Below are 23522 nucleotides of genomic sequence, written 5' to 3'. Positions count from 1 at the left end.
ACAACTGCAGGGAACTGAGTTCTGCTAACTAGAATGAGCTTGGAAGCATATTTTTCCTCAGAGCCTCCAGACAAGGACTCAGTCCAGCTAATAACCTTGATACTAGCCTTGGATATACTGAGCATAGAACTCAACCCCATCATGCTGGGTTTCTGACCAACAGAACCGTGAGCTAATAAATGGGTGTTGTTTAATGCTGCTAAGTTTGTGGTCATTTATTACACAGTGACAGAAAACTTAGTTTTCTGTAATACTTTTAAGAAAATGAACAATTACATCAGGGATTATCTGGCCACTAGGCTTATGGGCCATTTTTCCCCTGCTTAATTATATTTTTAATTAAATGAAGAAACTTAAGATATGCTATTAAAAAATAACCCAACCCTTATTGTAAGGGTAACATGTGCTTTTGAAGGTGGATGTTAAGTTACTGTCCTTAAGGAAAGTCAGAATTTCTCATTGATTTTCATTGTATTTTTAAATTTATTCATCCCTGCCTCATCCTAGAAAAGAGAGTATGTAACATTATAAATGAGTAATGTGTTTTCAAGAGGGAAAATTCCCTAAATTAAATGACCAAAACCAAAACCAATTTGAACACTTCTGGCCAGAGAGTGACTAAGCAAGCAGTTTATTGTGGGCTGTGCTGGGATGGCGAGAGGGGAGAGCATGACTGTTGGGTTTGTTCCCGTCTACCTAGTGAACCCAGGGCCTCTCTCAGGGGTTGGCAGACAGTATGTGTCCAATATTTACTTGTTAATTAAAATGAATGAATGTGCTTGCTGTCAATGTTGCATTTTAAAGACTACAGATTTTCTTGCACTCAGTCTCTCCTCTAACATTTTGTTTCGTACTTTAGAGCAGAAAAATTCCTAATCCGTGTATTCTTTAAGTCCACACAACTACACCTTCCACAATATAGCTTCCTTCCATCTCTATCCTGGACATTTATGATATGCTATACAGCCAAGCTACAGTATCTCCATCAACTATCTTGAGTGAATGTTTCTCAAATAACTTCCTCAAGGCTGAAGATTTATTTTTCTTTCAAATTACTTGTTTCCTCTTGCTTCGTTACTATAAGTTCAAATTCTTTATCTGGGGGATTCTCAGTGCTTTCCCCTTTCTCAATAGAAAGTTTCTAAATGGCAAAGACTCTTCTCTTACTCTTCTCTCTTATCCACGGACCCAGCATGGGGCCTGGCACACATAGATGCCCAATAAATGTATTAATGTTAATAAAACAAGATGATTTTTAAATGTTTCTTGCAGAAATAGAAAGAGAAAACCTCCCTGTGGTTATTGGATAACTCAGGTCTAACTGCTTTTATTTAATCTCTGAAAATCTAGCTACAAGGTAGTTGGGAAGGATCTTTTGGTCTCTGACAATAAAAAGAGTGATGGTAGAAAGAAAAAAAGAGAAGTGTAGGTCATAATGAAATTATACCCAGTGTATATCAGATTCCCTTTCTCTGGTTAATTTCAGGGGCAACCCCATAAACTAAGATACCGCTTTCCTCCATAGGAGGGGACTTCCTTTTATCATGTAGTGACTTAAAATTATTGATTTAAAGTCCCTAGGGAATTTTATTTTCCAAATAAGGGCACACTCATCAGAATACACTGTTTTTCTCTGCATGTCACTGAGGTTTTGGAGATAATCAACATGTAGTGGACCTCGGGGAATGCAGCTAATACCTGTGCTTTCTTAGAGCTTCAAATGGTTGCAAGAAAAATTTCTCCTTAACAAAGGACGTCTTGCCTCTTGTGCTACATCTGTTCCAGTTTTTTTTCCCCAACCCTGAGCTCTGAAGGCTCAATTTAGAATCCAAAAAATTGAGCCCTGTTCTTTCCCTTTAGTACCTCATTACTAACAATAAAGAGTTGAAGACGTGGGGTGCTGGCTGGCAATTTTGCTATGACATATGGCAAAGCAGAATGCAAACTTACCTTTGGTCATCCACAAAAACTTCAGGTTATTGACAGGACTAGGTACTTTTCAAATGAAACATAGAAGTGGGGTAGTCATAACCTATGCTCAGTTTACCAAAAATACTAATCCTTTAGACATTCAAGGGCTCTGCGGATAACCCACAGGTAGATAGCAGTGCTATTAACAGCAAGTGGTGCTTTCCCGTTAGAGAACATATACCCATCTTCCAATGTGATTGGCGACTTGTCTTCTCGGCGCCTTAACTATGCAGCATTAACAGCAAATTCAGTAAGCAGCAAGAAAAAATGTCTTACAAGTTCTGGCAAGGGTATTTTTGTATTTTGTATTTCCCTAGGAAGGTTCTTGTGCTTTTTCTCAAGGCAAATCCAATCCTGTTACTAGCTTTCTATTCTCCTGTCTGTGCCTCAGGGTGGGGAAGGAGGACCCCAGAGCTTTCATCCCTGTGGACCCGGAGTCAGAAATTGATGGTCTAGGCCTAGGCTACATCCAGACAGCAGACGGTTGATTGGTTTATGCAATATTTTAAAATGATTTGAGTTTGTTGCCAAAAAATTAAAAACCAGGAGATTTTCATGAAAAAAGAGATCTGAATCTTGACCTCTCTCGAAAGAAGTTGAAGTGATGCCAGTGGGGGTTGGGTAATGGCTGTCAGTTTACCACAGTCCAGGGTGGCACCTAGAAGGTACCCTCCCTTTTTGGGAATTAGAAAAAAGGCACTGCCTCCGGGCAGATGAATTGTAAGGGTGCCCCATCATGCCCACAGGTAGCAACGTTGCCTCAACTGCTGCCACCACCTGAACAATTTTACTCATGTGTGAGCCCTGTGGGCCCGTGAGTTCATGACCACGGCCGAAGCCTTTGGAAGACATAGCTGCCTGCAGCAGACATCTTGATGAGTGAGGGTTGGCCTAGAGGGTTTTCTTTGATGGCTTGCCCGCAGAGATGGAGACGTCGGCATTTGTTTGACCTGGTTCCTGTTTTCCTTGAGAAGTTGATTTCGTAGGAATTATACTCAGAGGCTAGGTCTCTATGTCCTCAAGATTCATCCAATTTGCTAACCCTCCCCCACACCCCCGCACCCCCCATGCTGATCTGATGTTTGCCTGTTTCCTCAGCCTATGGGAGGGTGTGTCCAGGCAGGAAATAGCAGTTTCTCTAGTATGACACAGGGATATGACTGCTTTTACTTGAAGAGTTTGAGGCAGACTTGTGCCATCTTGGAGCTAGCTGATTCCGGTACCTTGTTGACAGCTTGCCCTTATTAAACCATGCCCAAAGTGAGCCCCGCAGCTACTGACAAGGGGTGATGCCAAGGAGCTTAGGAGAGCCTGGGTGGCCTCAGCAGACCTGAATAATAGTCTCTCTGTGGCTCCCCAGGAACTGTGAGCTGTTTTTTTCTTAGCATTGGTATGACAAGCACCAAAATCATTTATAAAGTGCAGCTGTATCTGATGCCACATAAGGGACGATAAACGAAGTTGATACAATACTATCTGAGAGCTTATAAAGTGATTCATAATTAGGCACAGTTGGATGACACCATTAGGAGTCTGTCTTGGCAATAGCATGGATCTCAGACTGGGCTTGAGCACTGACTCTGACATTCAATAGTTATGTATACTTGCACAAGTCTTTTAACTCGGTGAACTTCAAAGGAAAAATAATGCTAACATGAGTGAGAACTTAGAGCCATTAAGAACTCTGGAGATCCCCCTCCCCTCCGTCTCACTAGTTGTAGTGAATTAACTTCAGAAGTCTCAGGTGAAAGGGGCGCCCGGGTGGCTCAGCAGGCGGGGAGCCTGCTTCTCCCTCTCCCACTCCCCCTGCTTGTGTTCCCTCTCTCGCTCTCTCTCTGTCAAATAAATAAAATCTTAAAAAAAAAAAAAGTCTCAGGTGCAAAACCAGTACTTTCCTAATAGGATTTGTATGATTAAATGAGAGAATACTGGGGTGCCTGGGTGGCTCAGTAGGTTAAGTGTCTGCTTTCGGCTCAGGTCATGATCCCAGCCCCTGAGTGGGGCCCCCTGCTCAGCAGGGAGTCTGCTTCTCCCTCCGCCCCTCACCCCTGCTCATACTCTTATCGCCGTCTCTCTCAAATAAATAAATAAAATCTTAAAAAAAATTTAAATGAGAGAATACTTGTGCTCAGCATGTGGTAGGTACACGGTACTGTTCCCACCAGAGCACACAGCTTGGTGTCAAGCGAGCCATCAGAAACGTTGGTTCCCTCTAACCCGTGCATGTGCCTTACTGCTTTGGACACTAAGAGTTTTAGCAAATGGTTGCACTGCCCCACACATATTTAATGAACTGATCTTATACTGATCTTACAGTGGAAAGTCTTCACATGTATGAATATCAAGTCATTTTGCTAAAGATGTGGCTTCTTAATTGGGGCAGTTTGTGTAAAGAGTTGGAAATAATTTATAGAGTTTCAAATACCGCAGGGGAATGCATTGGTTAAAACAAAAAATGAGAAGGCTGGATCTTAAGGATGTAATAATGTAATAATGTGAGTTACTGCCTGTTCCCTTTAGGAATGAGTTCCTGGCTGCAGAAGTCTTTATCTCGACACCCAGATCGAGCAGAATACAAAGGTCGCAATGCCAATTTCATCTGAAACTTGTTTTGCAGTGTCAGAGTCTTGGTTTTTAGGAAAAGACTTGTGGTTGCTATGGAACTGTTAATAATGATTGCTGCCTGTACCTCAATCCCTCAGACTCCCAATCTCCGATACAAAATCATTTAGACCTGGGCTGTAGGGCAGTAAACAAACTTTCAAGCAAGAATTAACTGGGCTTGGGCATTTGTGTCTTAATGTCGGAAATGTCTTTCATTATAACCTTTACTTACACTAGCAGCTTGGCTCCGTGGAAAGAGCCTCTAGTCTCTTGACGGTGGACTGAAACGCGTGCAGTGCTAAAAACTGGAACATTTTGGGCTTTCATCATATGATAAATGTGAAAAATCTTTATTTTGTGCTGAAGTGGCCTTAGCGTGGAGCTTTTATTTTCATGCATAAAAAGAAATTCAGCCATATACTAGATTCCTAAGTGGAAAGAGGAAAATATTCCTGTTGAAATATATATGCCTGTATATTTTAAAAATAAAATCTTGCAGTAAAGTGACATCTTTGCTGTATTTCTGTGAGATTTGTGATCCATGTAATAGACATGTCTTGCCCCTGATTATATTTCTGAGATATGGATCTCAGTGCTTATTAATATATAACCAATCTTTGGGGGAAAACTAATCCAGTTCTTGAGTTCCAGGCACATAAAGTTAGGAACAGGTTATTGGGTGGGTAGAAAGAAGACATATCTAATTTGGGGACTTCTCAGCCTCACCAGTATGCAAATAATTCAACAATAATACAGAATAAAGAGCTTCCATTTCCACAACTGCTGCTCTCTCTAATCCCTACAGGATGTGTTTTCCAACAATTATCTGGCCTAATTCGCTGTTTTATTGCTTAGAATTTTAATGCTTCGAATGTGGAACACAGAATAAATGTTTGTCGGTAAAATCTAAAAAGATTTAAGTGTGAATTTTCACGGGCATGCAAATAGTTTGTAGGAACAAATGGCATAAGCATTTTTGGAAAGAAGTGTAAAAATTCCATTAGCTCTGGATCCCCCAACTCTTTGGCTGCAAGAAGTGACAGCAACTTCATAAAGGTTAAATAGGCAAGCTTAGGGCCCACAGTGAAATTAAGTCTTCTACCAAGTGTACGGTGTCGCTGAAGACAAAGGTTTCTCTGTGTGAATAAACTGAACATACAGTTCAATACATTCATGTTTGCAGGGCTGTTTAAGGTTTTATAAGGTCTGGTATAAAACAATAAAAATGCAGATGGAACCATCACATTTATCAAGCTGCTGCAATAAATTCAGATGCTCTCCAGAGCTGGCAAGGTGATGTCAAGAAAGTTAAACTTGAAGAATGAGCCTTGGATTTCTAAACGAGATCACGGGAAAAAGAAAGCAGAGTTAATAGGGGAAATCAAGACTGAAACAATCAACATTACAGCTCCGTTTGGGGGAAGAGTTTAAAAATAAATTCTTTTTGCTTGTTCTAAAATTGTTCTGCCAAAAAACTGACATTGTTATATACTTTTTATTTTTTGGTTTATTTAGTCTTTAACACAGCCATTGTTAGTTCAACAATCTAATATTTGGGGTACATTATTGCAAAATAAGGACATAGCTGTATAGATTAGGCCATCAATACGTTTGTTAATCCGATTTTTCCTTCTATAACACAAAGCATCGTTTGTTAATACAGTCTTGGATTACTTATATTTGTAAAGGTTACTTATGGTGAGTGGTACATATGAAAGGCAGGGAGTTTGCTCCCTAGTACAACTGTCTCTAAACTAAAATTTCAAAGTTTTCTTAAAACATTAGCGTTCTGTAATTAAAAATAGATAAAGCAATATTTTAGTATAATGTTAGGCAGTAGTAAAAATTATCCTGTCTAAATAAATGTGCACATATACACTAGCATGCTTTCAGAAGAATCATACCAATATTCTGTGAAATTAATATATAAATAAAATATGACCTGGGATGAAATTAGCAGTATGCACAAAAAGGAAAAACACAATCCTTCCCTTCTCAAACCTGTTGATTTTAACATCTTTCTAGACCTACATTACATCATCTGGAGCGTAAAGTTATTTCAAATTTGGAAAACATGAGAGAATAGTAGGACCCAACTTCCTACAAAAGACAGTACATATGAATTTTGAAGATTTACGTTCATTCCATTGTTAAAGAGACAACATCCTTTTAAACCTCCTTGGAGAAATATTTGTAATGTCTTTTATTTATTAAGAAGAATCCAGCCTTAACACAGTAAACTATGTTTTTATATTATTTGAAAATATTAGAAAATAAAAATATTGTGAAGATAGGACATATTATTCCAGGATATATGAAACTCTTTAGAATTGTGATTTAAGGAATGGAATACTTGAGTTAATACTGCAAATATTTTATTTCTAAGCATGTAGTTTTTCCCCTCTCTTCATTCTCTTTGGCATTCTTCCTGTCCTGTTTCTCTTATTTTCCAACTTCTCCTTCTTAGTTTTCTTTCTCTGATAGTCCTGGCTTTTCTACATCTTACTTTATTAGCTGACTATTATAGTCTTTAGATTTTTTTCCTTCATTTTCACTAAGACACTGGTTTCTACTAAGTGAATAACAAACTGGACCTTCTCTTTCACCTTTTTTTAAAAGTGGGTTTTTTTTTCCTTAAAATATAAAGTAGTTATGTCTTTAGCTTAAATACATATGTATATTATATATCACACACTTGAAATACAATCATTAGCTTCACAGAGTTCTGTGGAAATTCAATATGGTACTGGTACACTATTCAGCAAGCTTATGGAATGACAAAAAATGAGTCACATTTCATGACTAAGATCTTAAGTAGCCTCTGGTTTTTCTAACTAAGCCAAACTGATCAGCGTTTTGCAGCTGCTCCATTTCTTCTTCCATGCAGTCTTGGAGAAATTCTACAAAAATAGAACCTAAGAACAAGTTAGAAGTAGAGCTCCTGACAGGTTGCCTTCAGAGTAAATCTTGGCCGTGTGTGCACACTATGTCGTAAATGGTGGCTGCTTGGACAAGGACACAGCAGAGACTGGACAGTGCTGGAGGTGTGTAGAGGCTGTCTGCACTCTGGTTACCCACTTAAACGAAAGCACAGGCTGGGCCCAGCGGGCTGTGCACTTAGGCGGTCTGGTCCACCTGGAGCACCGCAGGCTGCACTGCGTCCTCATCGGACCGCTCTGCATCCTCAGACGTTAGCAGGTAGCCCCCCTCATAGCGAACCTTCTGGGCCTGTTCCACGGCCACCGACTCCTCTTCTTCATCTTCCTTAATTGTCAAGTCGATGTTGCTATCCAAGCCCGAGTTGCTCCCCCTGGAGGCTGCCCTCCCTGCATCCCCCTCCTTGCTCTTCCCTTCCCCCGCAGCACTGGGCTGGGACGTTTCAGAGAGACCCTCCGCGATTGAGCTCTCTTCCGGCTCATCCACTATCTGGTCGCTGCTAGGCATGTCTTCTGACTTGGTCTCATTTTCTGCGGGGCTCTCTCCCTCTCGGACTTTCTTTCGACCGAAGGTGAGGGGAGAAACCTTGAAGGGGGAGCTTTTCCCAGAGGATATCTTCTGGTGATTGGAAGTGAGGGATTTCTTAATCTTCTCTCTCCTCTCTGCAGATACGATCTTTGTGCCCAGCTTGTTCATTTTTTTCTCGATGTTCTGGCGAGAAAATGCTTTCTTGAGGCTATCCACTTTCCGGAGGCTAGATCTTTTTATTTTCTCTGCCCTACTTTCTTCCATCTTTTCCTCCACACTGTCTTCCAGGGCCTCCTCATCGTGGGGCAATTCATCATCTGAGGAGAGGTCCACCGTGTGCAGGGTTTCCTCCAGAGACTTGTTTTCATCAGCAAGCTCCTCCTTCTCTTCCGCTGGGCTGGAAGCCGGCTCTTTCACAAACACACTGGCAGGGATCTCATTTTCTTCCTGAAAAGATGGACAATGTAGATTTCATGTTAATAACAGAGTTCACAAATGTCCCGAAATGCTGTAATTTGCTGTGTCGGTCTTTCTGGCTCAGGGGGATGATAGAAACGAAACCTTTGTGGCTTCAGTTTTCTAGAACATGAGGAGTTAATTCTAAACTGATCAGGTCATCCCCTAGGCTAGATAAGGGGCAAGGGCTGCTTACTGGGAATCTTAGGAAGGCAGGTGGCAAAGGGCTGTATCAGTGACAGGCAGCAGGGGAAGTGGGCTGTGCTTCTGACAGACCAGGAAGTCGCCCAGATAAAGGAGCTAAAGTAAGTTACTGTGAACCCCAGAGGCCTCTCTCTCCGGTCCTCCTTCAAGGTCAGATGGCTCTGTCCCTGCCAAAATCCCACTGCAAAAGAGCCTGGAGGCCGAGTTAGAAGATAAAAGATGGGGGCAAGGGAGAGGACTGGGAAGTCCTCAGGTATCGGACACCATGTAAAGCCTTGATCGGGTTCCCTCCCAGTTACGAGTCAGAAGTAAAAGTATGGTCAACCTTGGGGTCTGTTCGAAACTGCACACTAATTTTTCTGATGACCTAACTTTAGAGTAAGAGAAGCAAGGGCCAGCCTTACTGGGGGCCCACCCCTGCCCTGTGGTTTAGGATATCCTTTGTGGGCATTAATAAGCAGAGGTGGCATGCCATGGCCATTTTCAGAGTTGTGAGCAGGAATTCTGAAGTAGCTTATCAAGGCTCTATTGTTATCCAGGGCTTCCTTGGGCAAGAATACTTTGGGCCCCCCCCAGAGCTAAGAGTGAGGAGAGAGCTCAGGAATCTGCCCCCTTCCCTGCACGATTTCCAGCATACCTCTTCCTCCAGCTTCTAGCATACAGGCAAAGGTCTGCCCCTCCCTGTGTCTCGGGGAGCAGAGCCCGAGAACGTGCCTCCAGAGTGCACGGGCAATGGTGCTCCAACACGACGTGGGTGGATAGAAATCCAGACAGACTTGGTCACCCAGCATAGGAATCCCTTTCATTTCTTAAATAAATCTTTGAATACTGGACTAACGAGAGCCAGCCAGCAAGGGGTCTTCACATGTTCACGGGAAGAAATGGCACAGTAGAAAGAACGTGTGACAGGAGCCTGAGTCTCAGTCTCTGCTGGATTGCTGAATGGCTGGGTGGCTTTCAGCAAATAATCTCCTTGGATCTCAGTTTTTTCTGCATATGAACAAGAGGATTTGACCTCAATGAGCAGCCTTCCAACTGCACTCCAGGGACACTTGGGGCTCTGTAGGCATGCCGAGGTGGGCCGGCTTCAGAGCCCAGGCCCACCCTGGCTTCAACCAGAGCTTTGATGTCTGGATTATATCGTGGACTGCCCAGTGGACTCTCAGGTTGAAAAATAACCAGATTTCGTACATTTAAAAGTCGATCTGGGATCTACACTTCCTGTAAAGTTTGTGTTAACAGTAAGAATTTCCCTTCTTGTTTTGTAATTTTGATTGACCAGAAAGTCAGTAACATTGGGGTTATGATCAAACACATGCTGTAGGAGTGTACCTGCCTGCATACTTTCTAACTTTTTGCTTACAAAAGCTAAATGAACAAAGTTTGATTTAGAGAAACTGAAAAGTCCCTCCCAGTATTAACCACTGAATAGTATAACTGTGGTACTCTGAAAAGATACAGCCCCGTGTCTTCCCCTCACACACACCTACTGGTACCATGGTCCTTTCCGTAAATTGGTTACAAACAAAGGATAAAGTCTTGGGTAGAGGTAAATAGCAGAAAATCTGGTTAAATAGAATTTCCGTTAGAGTAAAGAAATCACAGATTCCGTTTCTCAAAGCTCTCTCCACAACCACCCATTTTGAATGTAATAGAAAGTGTCAGGAACACAGTATAAAAGACAAAGAAAAAAAAAATTGAAAGGAGTATGGGGTTCCCATGAGTCGTTGATGACATAGACTTTTCCAGAGAGTGACTTCCCCATGTTTCAAGTCTTACCTTGCTGTTATTTCGCTGGCATGTACTCCCCATGAGCGTGGCAATTTTTGTCTCTTGTTCACGGTTAGGCCCCAGTGACTAGAATACTTCCTGGCAGCTCAATAGCCATTTCCTGAATGAGCACCTGTTGGCTAAGGTGGCTTTCTAAGAAAGGCCTGTGGGTGACTGCAATAGAAATTAGCCCTACCCTTTGGGTAGGCTTGAGGACTACAAAAGAATGGGCTTAGCTCTGTGTCTTAGAAGGAAGTTCGTTGACTGTAGCTCCATTGGGAAATGAGGAGAACCTCAGCCTAAGGGGCACAGTGGTTTCCATTTTTAGGGAAGGATGTCATTCTCAGTGGATGAGCATCACCGGAAGGGAGGCCCACTATAGAGAGAGCTAAGGTCCCAATGCTTATTAGTCTAGAAGCAAAATTACTTCTGGGGTTTGACGAGAGGGCTGGGAGATTTTGACAGGAGCTGTTTGCAGAAACCAAGAACTCAGTGAAATGTTACTGCAAGTCCTCAGTGCAGGAAGCAGAAATTTGGGTGGGAAACTACAAAAATAAGCCTTGGTTCCCAGAGCAGAGATACATTTTGTATGGTCTAAGCTCTCGGGAGGTAATCAGAGGGTTACCCTGATGACTTCCCTTTCTTCAACCTTAACAGAGAGGGAAACATAGTAACTGTACTTAGAATTAAACAATGCTGCCTTTTTTCTTAAATGTGCGTTTTGTTATTAAGACAGCATAGTTCCTGTTGAGTCGGAAACTCTGGTCTTGCTCGTGACATGTCCTTTGGGGACAGGTTTGAGGAAAGTGCAAGGTCAGGTGAGTCAGCAGTGACGTCTGGTAGATACACATGGCACGTAGAAGCACAGCTGAGGGATGGAGGGAGACCTGTTGAACTCCTTCCTCCAAGGAACGCCTGGGACCTTGATTCAAGAGCGCTTACGCCAACTCTGAAAATAAACCCAGTGGCAACAGACATAATCCAGAATGAGCTGGCTGTGGAAACAAGTGAGATAAGTCTTTTTGCCTAACTGCTTTATGCTTCTGTTGTCACTGTTATTACTTGAGCCGTATTCTGTGTTCTGTCTGCCGGACAGCGTTTATTCTACGGCGGCCCATGGCATCCAGTCTGAGGGCAAGCCCCTTCCTTTCCTGTCTGAGCACACGCAGTCTTACCTTTCCGTTCTGCGTCTGTAGAAGCAGGAAAATACGAACACTTCTTCAAAATCTCTCGTGCTTGCCCTGTGTTGGACTATGAAGTAGCTGTTCCGATGGTGGAAATTCAGCTGGCATTTCAGACAGCAGACCTTCTAGAACTGCACCGTTCTCAGGGGCCCAGTCTTCCCTGCACATGGGCCATTGCTCGGTCCTCTCACGGGTCCTCATGGAAACATTTGACGATAGCTCACCCGTCTACAGGTGAAGGGACACTTCCCCTTCAGCCTCCCGTCCTCATGGTTTTGATCTGCCTTCTCTCACAGAGTCCAATACCGACGGCTCCTTCCGGGGGGAGGGCCAAGCTTACGGACTCAGTTCCATCACTGCTGGACTCTGCTAGTTACTCATGTATCTTCTTCGGGTTTGTGACTCCTTAACGTGGCATGAGGAATCCTTGGTGGGCTGCAATCCTTTCTTGGCCCTTCTACCTAGTAGTCCCCCAAGAGCGGCGGACTGTTTGCCCGACAGATTTCTTTTCAAAAAGGTACTCAGCCGTCACTGAGTTGCCACTGCTCCAGGTTCTAACCTTTCACGAGAACCCGTAGGAGTTTTTCAAAGGAAGGGAGAATTAAACAGCCCACTTCAAACACATATGAATGATGTGCTTGCAGCACGAAAGAGAAAAGGAATGGAAAGAATTCTTGAGAAGTGGCATTTTTCCTTACGCTCTAGCTTGTTGGCTGTTTATATTGATTCTCACGAACTAACTGTCCTGGTTGTGCATGCAGATATCAACACAGAGAAACTTGCCGACTTGCCAAGCACCTCTCGAGTTGGAGCTCATGGAAGCAAATCTTTGCTCATATACAGAAGCATACACTTTGAAAGAGAAGGAGATTCTATGACCAGCGTTAGAAAAGGAAGCCTAGAGACAAAGCTTGAATGAGGCGAGAGAAGCCAGCAATCTATCTGTTCTTTTGTCCCTAACTTAGGATCCCTGTCGTTAGAAGAAATTAACTACAGTTGTCATAGTCCCACAGGGATGTGGTGGCATCCTGAAGGGATATGAGGACCATAAATTTGTGTCCATGGGATGTTTTATCCAATAATCTCTAAATACTAGTTATTAAAATGGAACTATACCCACCTGACATTCTGATTTATAGGTCTCTTTTACACATTGATGGTTTTCTCTAATTTGTGTTTCTGCGGTATAGATTGCCAAGTGGATAAAGCCATTGATTAGAACTGCACCCCTAAGCCAGCTGTCGGTAGACTCAGCAAGTCATAAGAATAAAATGCATTAGTTATAATCCCTGAGCAGTCTTTCACATTGTGGAGGATTTAAAAGTTTCATTATTTTTCAGTGTTATCAAGGGTTCAATTCTTTTTTAAGATCACACTGGTTAGGTATTCTTTGTTACCCACCAAACAAAACAAAACAAAAAAACACAAAAAACAAAAAACTAAAAAAACCCCACCACAAAACGGAAAACAAATCATTCTGAATTATTTAAAAGCTGGTGAAGAAAACCCAGAAAACCCAGTAAACATGAACTTTGCCATAGTGGGAATACAGTGTTTGTTTTTACTCATTTTACCATTCAACTCTATAATTTCTATTATTAGTAAAAGGAAACCTTGCTAGTCACTTTCTCAGGGCCTCTCTTTCTTTGATATAAAGTGAGGTTAAACTAAATGATTATTAAGGTTCTTTCCAGCTCCAAGATGTTCGGTTTTTTGATATTAATGTAAATCCCATGAAAAATAATTAACAAATTTCAGACGAGATCTCCCAGTGAACTAACGCCAAATAGGTTTCATTTCATGCAAGAGTCCAAACTGTAGGACCTGAGATGCCCTGGAGAATGTCTTTCATTCATTCAATTCTAACAGATCCAGATTGCAAAACAATGGACGGGGCCACATTTACGTGGAAGGACTGCATCTGAGAAACAGTCTAGTTTTTTAATAAATGAGAGAAAGTAATGATTCTTTTGAAGAAACAATAATCAGTTATTCACTTAACATGCCTGAGGCAGTGCTCACATTCAGTAAGTGCAAATAATAACAATGAGAGTATTTTGTTTATCTCGGAAACTCAAAGGGCACAGGATAAGTCACACATCAAAACCAATTCCCCATTATGGGAACGTTAATCAATGTGACATAAACATGGTGAGTTTTCACATAAACGTGTCTTTGATTTTCTGTATTCCCATTTCTTCTACAGCTGTAAAAATTTAGCGGTTTTCAGAACAGTGGCTTTGGATAAAGTACCGTCTTTAAGAAAAAATCAACTTTAAAATAGTCTGAAGATGTTACACTTTTAGCACTTTTCTCAAATTCTGATCTCATCGAAGGAAGCCAAATGATGAAGATTTGAACACACTGATAGGCCTGATTCTCCATGAACGTGTCCACAGCAAACACCCAACCTCTATTCTTTTCACCCAATTTCACAATTTTATGTGGATGAAAGTGTAAGCTGTCCATGAGTACTCTCATTTTGTTCCCTAGATTGGAAATCATTCCCAAACTGCTTTTTCAGATAATCATTGCTAGAACCTTAAGGCATGAGTGGGTGCCACCCCCTCATGGCCAGTTGCCTACGAGGTTCTAGGCTCTTCAATCAACAGAGAAAACTCCCTTTTAATGGTAAATTCACTGATTTCCTGTCTAAATTTCATTTTTAGGTAAAGATAGCCATACTTACAGGAAAAGCATTAGTCTTATTAGTCTTTAGCATTTGCTTTTAGATCACCAATCCCTCTGAGTCTTATTTCATTTATACTGGGTCTTGTCACAGTATTTTGAATTCAAACATTGATCTTAAGCTATTATAAAATAATGTAAAAAGAAAAGCTGCTAAGTTTAACAAGGATTTTACAATTCCTTCATTGCTCAAAGGGAGATGAATATTCTCCAGTTTTAGAGACTACTGGCTATAATCTGAAGTAATTGCCAAAGGCATGAGAGGCTTTAAAGCCACAACGATGTGGAAAATTCAGCATGCATTTAAATAAATAAATAAATAATATATTTTATTTTTATTTTTTTTTTAAAGATTTTATTTATTTATTTGAGAGAGAGAGAGCGAGAGAGCGAGCATGAGCGGTGGGGAGGGGCAGTGGGAGAGGGAGAAGAAGACTCCCCGCTGAGCAGGGAGCCCACTTGATCCCGGGACCCCAAATTCATGACCTGAGCTGAAGGCAGATGCTCAACCAACTGAGCCACTCAGGCACCTAATAAATAATGTATTTTTTTTAAAGATTTTATTTATTTATTTGACAGAGAAATAGCGAGAGCAGGAACACAAGCAGGGGGAGTGGGAGAGGGAGAAGCAGACTTCTTGCCAAGCAGGGAGCCCGATGTGGGAGTCGATCCCAGGACCCTGGGATCATGACCTGAGCCGAAGGCAGACGCTTAATGACTGAGCCACCCAGGCGCCCATAAATAATGTATTTTAAATAGGACAAATTAAGGACAAAGTTTGGAATTTTAAAAAATGCTAATGTGTAAGTACCTAGTAGACCAACCAACTGAGTGACCAACCAAAGAGCACCTGCAGATTTTGGAGGACAACAGGACTTTACAAACTGGAAACCTAATTGTCTGAACACTACTGTACTAAATATGCTCAAGTAAAGCGACAGATTTTCTTTACTCTTTTTTTAAATTTCACATCAATTTTTTTTTTGTTTTAAATTAGAAAACCAATGAATTTAGTAAAGGAAAGTCTAGCATAGGGTTCGAGTGGACTGAAAATGACAAATTACTTATAATGCGGTACCTGGTGTATTATCTGCCTCCTTACTCTCTTACCCACCCTCTGCCACTCTGAAGACTGCTGCCACTAGAAGGGTCTATTTTGGGCCGGCCCTTTGGGCAGAGTCCTTTGCTCTCATGGTATGTTGGGACATAATACGGATTTCAACATGATAGTTGTCATACAATGTCCCAACTAAAGCATAAGCAAAATAAGTCCCAACTAAAAAGCATAAGCATAGCTGTTTTAAGGTCTTGGGTAGGGTGGGGTCATTTTTTACTCAAGAGCCATATTTCTAACCAAGCAAAAATGTAGCCTCCACTCTGTGCAAATGCATTTCAGATCCACCCAGGAAGAGCTTCTATTCCTTGAGACACCATGCCAGTCACCAACCATTTTAAATAGATTATTCCAGTCACCCCTCACCCTGTAAGAGAGGCAGGAAGGAAGAAGCCTTCATGTTTAAGAGCACACACTGGAATCAATTACATGTGAGTTCCCATCCCGGCCACACTGCTTGCTTACCAAATAACGTCAAACAAGATAGCAACATCTTTGAATCTCAGCATCCTCATCTGTAAATTGGGGGCAAATGAGATAATACACAGAAAGACACTTAGAGCATGCAGGGCTTACTAAAAGAGCTCAACAATGTTTTGTTCCTATTAATATCCTCAGGGTTCAGATGAGAAAACAGAAGCTTGGAGAAGCTACAAAGTGTGCACAAGATCACATAGTTGGCAAGCAGTGAAACTAGAATATGAACCAGTGTCTATGTGACAAAACAGAGCTTCTCAACCCCGAAACTGGAGCACTCTCTAGCGCAAGTCAGAAGTTCACCCACTGGCGTAATTACTACCCTGGAGACCCTACTTTAAGAGAAAGAACAACCCTTCCACTAAGAGACTGCACCGGTATGTGTTTTTGTTGAAATAATCATCTTACAATGTCTTGAGAGTTGAGATTTCTAATATCTTTCAGGCTACTAAAGCATCTTCCGTGGCTTAAGAAAGGTCCATTTCCTTGACTTTAGTTCCTTGTCTCCCAAACTGTTCTTTCAAAAAAAAAAAAAAAAAAAGGGTCCTTGGGGGCAGCTTGCTAAGAGGTGCAGAATGGAGCCTGAACACATTGCTTTGGATTCTCTTAGCTTCCACCTTGCTCTTGAGAACCCCTGTTTCACCTTTTACTCACTATATGGAGAACTGCTACCATTTCTGGCTACAATTTCACACCTGTCAATCCAATGTGGCAAAACAGGAGACTGTGGTAGGGCTCAACGGCAGCCCGAGTCTTTAAGTTCCCCAACCGTTGTTTTTTTTAAATTTCAGAGTTACAATTCTCTTGAATTTTTAGTCACATATCTTCTCCTTCCCCGCCCCCAACATCTACAGAACATCCGTGGCAAAATGAAACATAAACTGATCCTGACAAATTATGATTTTCCTCTGCTAGGTACCTCCCCCGCCCCCTTAACTAAGGGATAGAGGACAAGAGATAATCTCCCCGATTCATATGGGAAGGAGGAAAATTTTCTTTGACGACTCAGATTTAAACATGTCTGTACATGTTTGGTTTTGTTTGGAGATCAGTATTTAATTTAGAAATGCCTTGAGAGCTGAGATTTCTAATATCTTTTAGGCTAATAAAGTAAGGATCTTATATGGCTTAAGAAAGGCGCCGTCACCGTATCTCTTTTCAGTTCATCTGGTGCATGAAAAGCTATTCCATTTGCATTAAAAGCTAAAAAATGTCTGGGCTGCAAGAGTCTGCAAGGTATAGGAGGACATCAGCTGCCTGAAGCTTTACATCAAGTGCAATTTGGGGAGGACAAAAAAGCATCCAGATGAGCCTTTCCTTTTATGGAGGGAAGGAGGCTTAGGTTCTAACTTGGCAGAGCAGATTCATTTAGAAAAAAGAAGGCTCCCTCGGTTTAAATTCCAATTTCTAAATCTCCCTTGGGAGATGAAGGCTCTTCTTGTGTGCCTTTCACAATCAAACAGTTGGTTATAGCCTCTCCCCTCCATGGCTTTGAAATCCTCTCCTATTCACTTGGTCACAAGGAGACAGCCCTGGGGCAGGGATGGCAGTCGCTTCCTGGGCTCTGCCGTTGGCTGTGTTCCACTGGGCCGAAGGGCTTCCAGCATTAGGCAGGGCCGTCCTTGGATTCACAAACGCCCGCCACTTGGCCGAACAACAGCCCCACGCAATCTCCCTGTCCCCAGATACCCTCTTGCTACATTAATTGCATCATTGATGCATTAAAAAAAAAAATTAAGTGTCCTGTTAATTCTAAGGCAACCATTTACAAGAGAAAATATTCAAGACTAGCCTTTGTAACTATAACTGATGACACTGCTTGTATTTTACTTTCCAGTTGTGGTTTCCCTGAGTGATAGGACGCCTACCTAGTGCGTTTGTAAAGAGTTACCCTCTATATTTTTAGTGCATCAGTGGCTAGAAAATAACTCAACAAAGACTGCTTTGGCCAAAAGGAATCTTGAACAGACGAGTTCAACTCTAATGGAATCAGCCTTCAATACTTGGTTAGTCCCCCAAACACTGGTAGCTTTTAGCCAAAGAGACACCTAAAACAGTCATGAATTTGACTTCTTGGTGAAAAAAATCAACTCACGTGATTATCTCATTTCCACAGAGTTAATCAACAGCCACGGAATTAATATGCCCTGTCCAGCTAACAGCTGCAGTCAAAGCCCCTAGTTCATAATGCAGAGAGGCAAATGAACTGGACTAGGGTGCATGCACCTGCTCACCTTCCCAACCTGTATGGACTGCCTCGAGGTGCTCCCTAACAAATGACCCCGGCCTACTAGCCCCTGGGGCATCTGCCTTGGGTTGTGGCTGCAGTGACCTGAGAAATTCCAGCCCTGTGTGCAGATTCCACAGCCTCCTGCTGAAGAGGATGGGGGCGGGGGGGGGGGGGGGGGAGACAACGCCGTGTGTGCGTGTGTGTATGTGTGTGTGTGTGTGTGAGATCCCTGCCAGGCAGGACAGATGTACAAATGGCCATGAGAGCCAGGCTGGCTGAGATCACGAGTGTTGAGGAGTCCCAGCTGGGTGGGAGGAGGAGTAGGGGGCACTGACCTGGAAGATGAGCACTTTGAAATGGTTGCGCCTGAGGAGCTGGGCGTGGTTGTTCTCCAGCCGCTTCACCTGCGCGCTCTGCCTGTCCATGCGCTCCCTGACCGCCCTGGTGTGAGCGCTGACCTTGCGGGACTTCTCCAGCAGCTTGCTCACCGTGTTGCTGGTGGAGGCCTGGTATTTGGAGAGCTTGGTGAGGTCGTTCTGGATGCCCTTCACGGAGCCCTCGAGGCTGATCTGCCGCTGCTCCATATGGTGCTGGTTCTCCTGCACCGCGTCCAGCATGTTCACCAGCTTGTCCAGGAGCGTGAGCACTGTGACGGCGTTCACCTGCGCGTTGTCCCGGATGGCCTCCTCCGTGCTCCCCAGGTTCAGGCTGGGGCTCGGCGTGGAGGAGGGCGCTAGGCTGGGGCTGGCTGGCTTCTCTTGCCACGTGGCAGAGCCCAGGTGCTGAAACTTCTCAGCTTGTGCAAGGTCCTCCCCCATGGCTGGACAGGTGGGAACGTGCTTCTCCGGCAAGAAGGACGGCAGTGGGGCTGCAGAGAGAGGCCCGCTGGTCTGAGCTCAGAGCACTGCTCTCCAGGACTGGCAGAGGTTCAGACAGGCAACAACTGGCTACACTGATCAGGGGAACTGCATTCCCACTGCTCTTAAAGGCCCTACTCCACCCAGTGGGAGGCGAAGTTTACAGAGCTGAGAACCACTCAGGGTTCAGAAGCAGGGGCACACTTCCTAACCTCGTGCTCCTTGGCACGGGGGCACTTTCCTGCAGGTGTCGCTTTTTTCCCTCCTCCTCTATCCCTTTATAAAAGAAGTCCAATGCCATGTTTTAATCATGACTTCATCTAGAGGCGGAGAAAAACATGCGAATTTGGCTCAGCTCCACAGCCTCCAATTGGCTAAAGCTAGTAAACTTTTCTCAGGCTGCTATGCTACGGAGGCAACACAGCACGTCTGTGTGTGCGTGTGTGTGCGCGCGCGTGTGCGCGTGTGCGTGTGTGTGTTTTCCTGGATACAGTTTATTGTAATGGAAAGTATTGTTTGCATTTGCCCTAGAAGGACTGATGGGCTGCAGGAGGAATGGTGTCCTCCTGGGAGGGGCCGCCACGTTTAAAGGGTACTTGCAGCCAAGCTTGTGAGTTTTTAATTTCCAAAGGAATGGAAGTAACCCCGATAATGACAAGGAAAAACAGCCCAATGCTTATTACTCTTGCAACTGGGTGTGCAAAAGAAGTTGAAAAAGCCTGAATTTCAGGAATGTGAAAACATGCACCGCTGTTTTGTACTGTTTTGTACTGGTTATCACATAATAGAAGGTGAATTTTTTTAAAAAAATATAAAGTTTCTTTTGAGAAGTAAAACTGAAAAAAGAAAAAACAAGACAAAAAAAGGTGTAGTCTCCTTAAGAACTACCATGCTGATTTGGCTTAGCGAATTCTGAATCTGTGCCGAGAGCTTTTCTCAAATACCTATCTCTGCGAGTCATTTATTGACACGTGCCCACAAGTGTAACTGTCGGGCAGGTTGAGTCGGAGTTTCTGAAGTGCTTCTAATGTTTGACATTTCCAAATTCCCGTTCAGTGAAGTGGCACACCTGTTCTGAAACACGGCCCTCCTCAGCTGAGCCCTTGGGACGCGGGGCTTATTTCCTAAAACGACTTTACATGCTTGAATTGGTTTTAAATGTATCCAGCCTTTCAGAGTGCTTTCAGCAGGAAGTTTGTAATAGGCCTGCTATGAACAGTCTTGAGAAGAACGAATGCCATCTCCTATTGGGTGAGGGATGGATAATGGAAAAGCACCGTTCTTCAGTGGGAAAAACCTACACGCAAGCTGATCAATCAGTGGGTCATTTGTTGTCACATTTACTGAATTTGTGAGTCCCCACTATCTGCTTACTTTTAGGTTTGAGGAACTTTCCAGGGGATGTTAGTAAAGCATGATCTCAGGCTACACCTGCTACTTAGGGAGACGAATTGAAGATTTTTACAGAGACCCCTAGTTTCCTCAGATAATTGGTACCCCAAATCCACTTAAAATGAATCTGTTAAAATAGGGATTATGAAAGTGAGAAGATTTGGGGGTGCCTGGGTGGCTCAGTTGGTTAAATGTCTGCCTTCGGCTCAGGTCAGCCCCTCGTCGGGCTCCCTGCTAAGGGGGAGTCTGCTTCTCCCTCTGCCCCCCACTCCCCGCTCATGCGTGCTCTCTCTCTCTCTCTCAAATAAATAAATAAATAAATAAATAAATAAATAAATAAATAAATAAAATCTTTAAAAAATTGGAAAGATTTGGTTGAAACTTGATCTTTAAACAATGTAAGAAAATTATTAAAATTAATTGACTCACATTTAACAAAATTTAGTTGGTCAGTGTTATGTTAACTTTTAGAACAAAGAATGAATCGAGTGTTGACTTTGAGCAGCATAATTTTCTAACAAAATTACACGGTATCATGATACAATGTCCTTTTACATTTGACTTCTGCGGGCAAATCATAAAAAGGGTCATTACTGCAAAAATATTTGAGGACTCCATCAGTTTTCCAGGAGCCTCTCTTCAATTTTGCCATTCAAATCATTCCCTTTTGAAGCACTTACTGTGCCATCATCTGCGTAGAGTTTTTTCTTCTTCGAATGTTAACTGTTCCAGCTGCAGATTCTCATTTGTCAGAGGACTTGTGCATGACTCAAGGGTTTCTTTAACATTACCTTCATCAACTTCATGATTTCTTATGTATTTTGAAAGATTTTCAATTTCACATTTTAATCACTCTGCCCTGATTTTGCATTGATTTGCATTGATTTTTCATTGCCTTGTTAGATACTGCATCATCAGTTAGATGAGTGGAGACACTGGAGACATGAAGTTGAGGTGGGAAAAAGAGAGAAGCTTGTTAGACAGGAAGAAAAGTTTGAGATTATTTATGTTTTAAAAGTAATTTTGAATAACTCCAGTAACAGAACTATTTTCTATTGCTGTGTAACAAACCAGCCTGAAATTCAGTGACTGAAAACAACAACAATCAAGCTTTATTTACTTATAATTCTGTGACTGGCTCGGCAGGGCTCAGTTAGAACGGATCACCTCCACTAGGCATGCTCATTCACCTGTAATGGATTCCAGGATGGTCTCAATCACATGTCTGGCTCCTTAGCTAGATTGAGTAGACTGCTGGGATTTCTCTCTCCTCCGTCTTCAGCCTCCAGGGACTCTCCTCTGATCTTTCTAGTAGGGAAGCCAAACTTCTTCACATGGTGCCTCAGAATTTCCAGGGTTTGGAAGCAAAAGCTTCAGGATCCCTGAAGACGAGGTTGTGGAGCTCTCCCCTTGTCACTTCCATCACATTATATTGGTCCAAGACTAAACTCAAATTCAAGGAGGCAGGAAATAGGCTCTCCCTCTTTATGAGAGGAACAGCAATGTCCCATGAGAAAGGGTCAGTGTCATGGGGGAGATTGCTGTAGCCATCTTTGGAAACAATCTACCTCAACACGAATGCATTCTTCTTTCAAAAGACTATTATAAATAAACCTGAAGGCCCATTTAATCACCATTTTCATCCCATTCCCTTTCACCTCTTAATCAGAAGTAATCATTTTTATGGATTTGGAGTATATCCTTTGGAAATTATATTTGTATGTGATCCTAAGTGAATAGTTTTATGTTGTGATGTAATTTGCTTTCTTGCACAACTTTATAATCAACAGGGACTCTGTATAATGGGGACTTGTCCTGTACAAAACAGCATGGAACCAGGTAATAGACTGGGACGCAAACTCTAAGGGCATCAAGCGTTTGTATAAGTGAAAGCAAAGGCAATAAAAGAAAGCACTGTTGATAGGTTAGAATTTGGGGTAACCCTGAGTCACCGTTTAGTTGACCTAAAATTAAGTCCTATTTCTGTCTGGGAGGAATTAGAAAAATTTGGCAATCAGCTCCTAGAAGAAAGTTTTAAAAAATTAAATCCACTTATTACATACTAATGTGTTCCTTAGGTACTAGGTAGTAGAGTTTAGACTTGAGACAAGGGCAGATAAGAGTCTCCTAGAGATTTTTGAACGTGTGAAAGTGATTTGTTTAAGAACTGGTGTGGCAATGAATTAGGCAGGTAAACAAATACTGGATATGGACGTCCAGGTGTGGTGCTGGAATGGGATACTATGAGGGCTTTAGTCACAACAGGGTATGGTTAGGGATCTGAATCCTCCAACTGACCCCCAGCTGCCTGCTGTTACCTCAGCTGTCTAAATCATATAAGCACAGAGGTTATTCCAGGAAAATCCTACTTTATTACTGGCCAGGGCATTGGTCTCGATCTCTATTTCCCATTTTGGATCATTAGTAAGGTTTAGCATAATTTCTATGCCAGAGGCAGCTCAGTGACCCTCTTGGTTGGCCTTTCTCATTTCAACCTGTACGGGAATCCTGAATTCTTGGTCTTACTACTGTGGCAGTGACTAGAGTCCTGGAATGATGATCCCACAGAAAAGAAAACCCTTCTCCTCAATGGCTAAAGAATCAGAAAAGCTAAGCTGGCCACTCCATACATCTTCTCCTTTGAGCCCCATAATGGTATTCAAAAGCCTTTCAAAGATTGAGTTGCCTCTTGAGCAGGAGGTCATGTGATTCTATTAACCACATGGAAAGAAAGAACAAAAGAAAAGGAAGGTGTCTTCCAGGAGGAAGAGGAATCTTATCACCTTTTTATTCTTCTTAATGAAAACTCTTTCTACCACCCAGCACATACTTGTGAGGTCTCCTTTATGTGGATAGCTCCTGGCTAAGAGGCAACTCTCCATTAATCTTTTATATTGATGAAAGTCTTTTGAGCAGATATACTGACAGTCTTTTGTTCTGGACTACCTTTTCAAGAATGCAGAGTGAATAGCCTTGGAAAGCAAGAAGTAGCAGAAGCTAGGATTATTTGATGTCCAGTATAATAAGCGTGATGTTTCCATCTTGGGCAAAGGTTGGGCAGATTGTTGGCAGCCTTTGATAAAAGATTGGAGTTCCCTAAACTTGGGGTT

At 42.5% G+C, this 23522-nt stretch overlaps 1 protein-coding gene across 1 annotated transcript; it reads right to left on the bottom strand.

Moving 5' to 3' along the window:
• Nucleotides 1-6056: 6056 nt before the first annotated feature.
• CAVIN2 (caveolae associated protein 2) lies at nucleotides 6057-19279 on the bottom strand. The gene is made up of 2 exons (XM_035007500.1): nucleotides 18499-19279; nucleotides 6057-8487 (listed from the first exon to the last, which is right to left on the bottom strand). The coding sequence occupies exons 1-2, from the start codon at nucleotides 18979-18981 to the stop codon at nucleotides 7693-7695; spliced, it is 1278 nt and encodes a 425-aa protein (XP_034863391.1). The 5' UTR covers nucleotides 18982-19279; the 3' UTR covers nucleotides 6057-7692.
• Nucleotides 19280-23522: the final 4243 nt, after the last annotated feature.

Source organism: Mirounga leonina, unplaced genomic scaffold (assembly GCF_011800145.1).
Source record: "Mirounga leonina isolate KUSES-001 unplaced genomic scaffold, KU_Mleo_1.0 Mir_151, whole genome shotgun sequence".
Classification (NCBI taxonomy): Eukaryota; Metazoa; Chordata; class Mammalia; order Carnivora; family Phocidae; genus Mirounga; species Mirounga leonina.
This window is presented reverse-complemented; position numbering and strand designations above follow the sequence as displayed.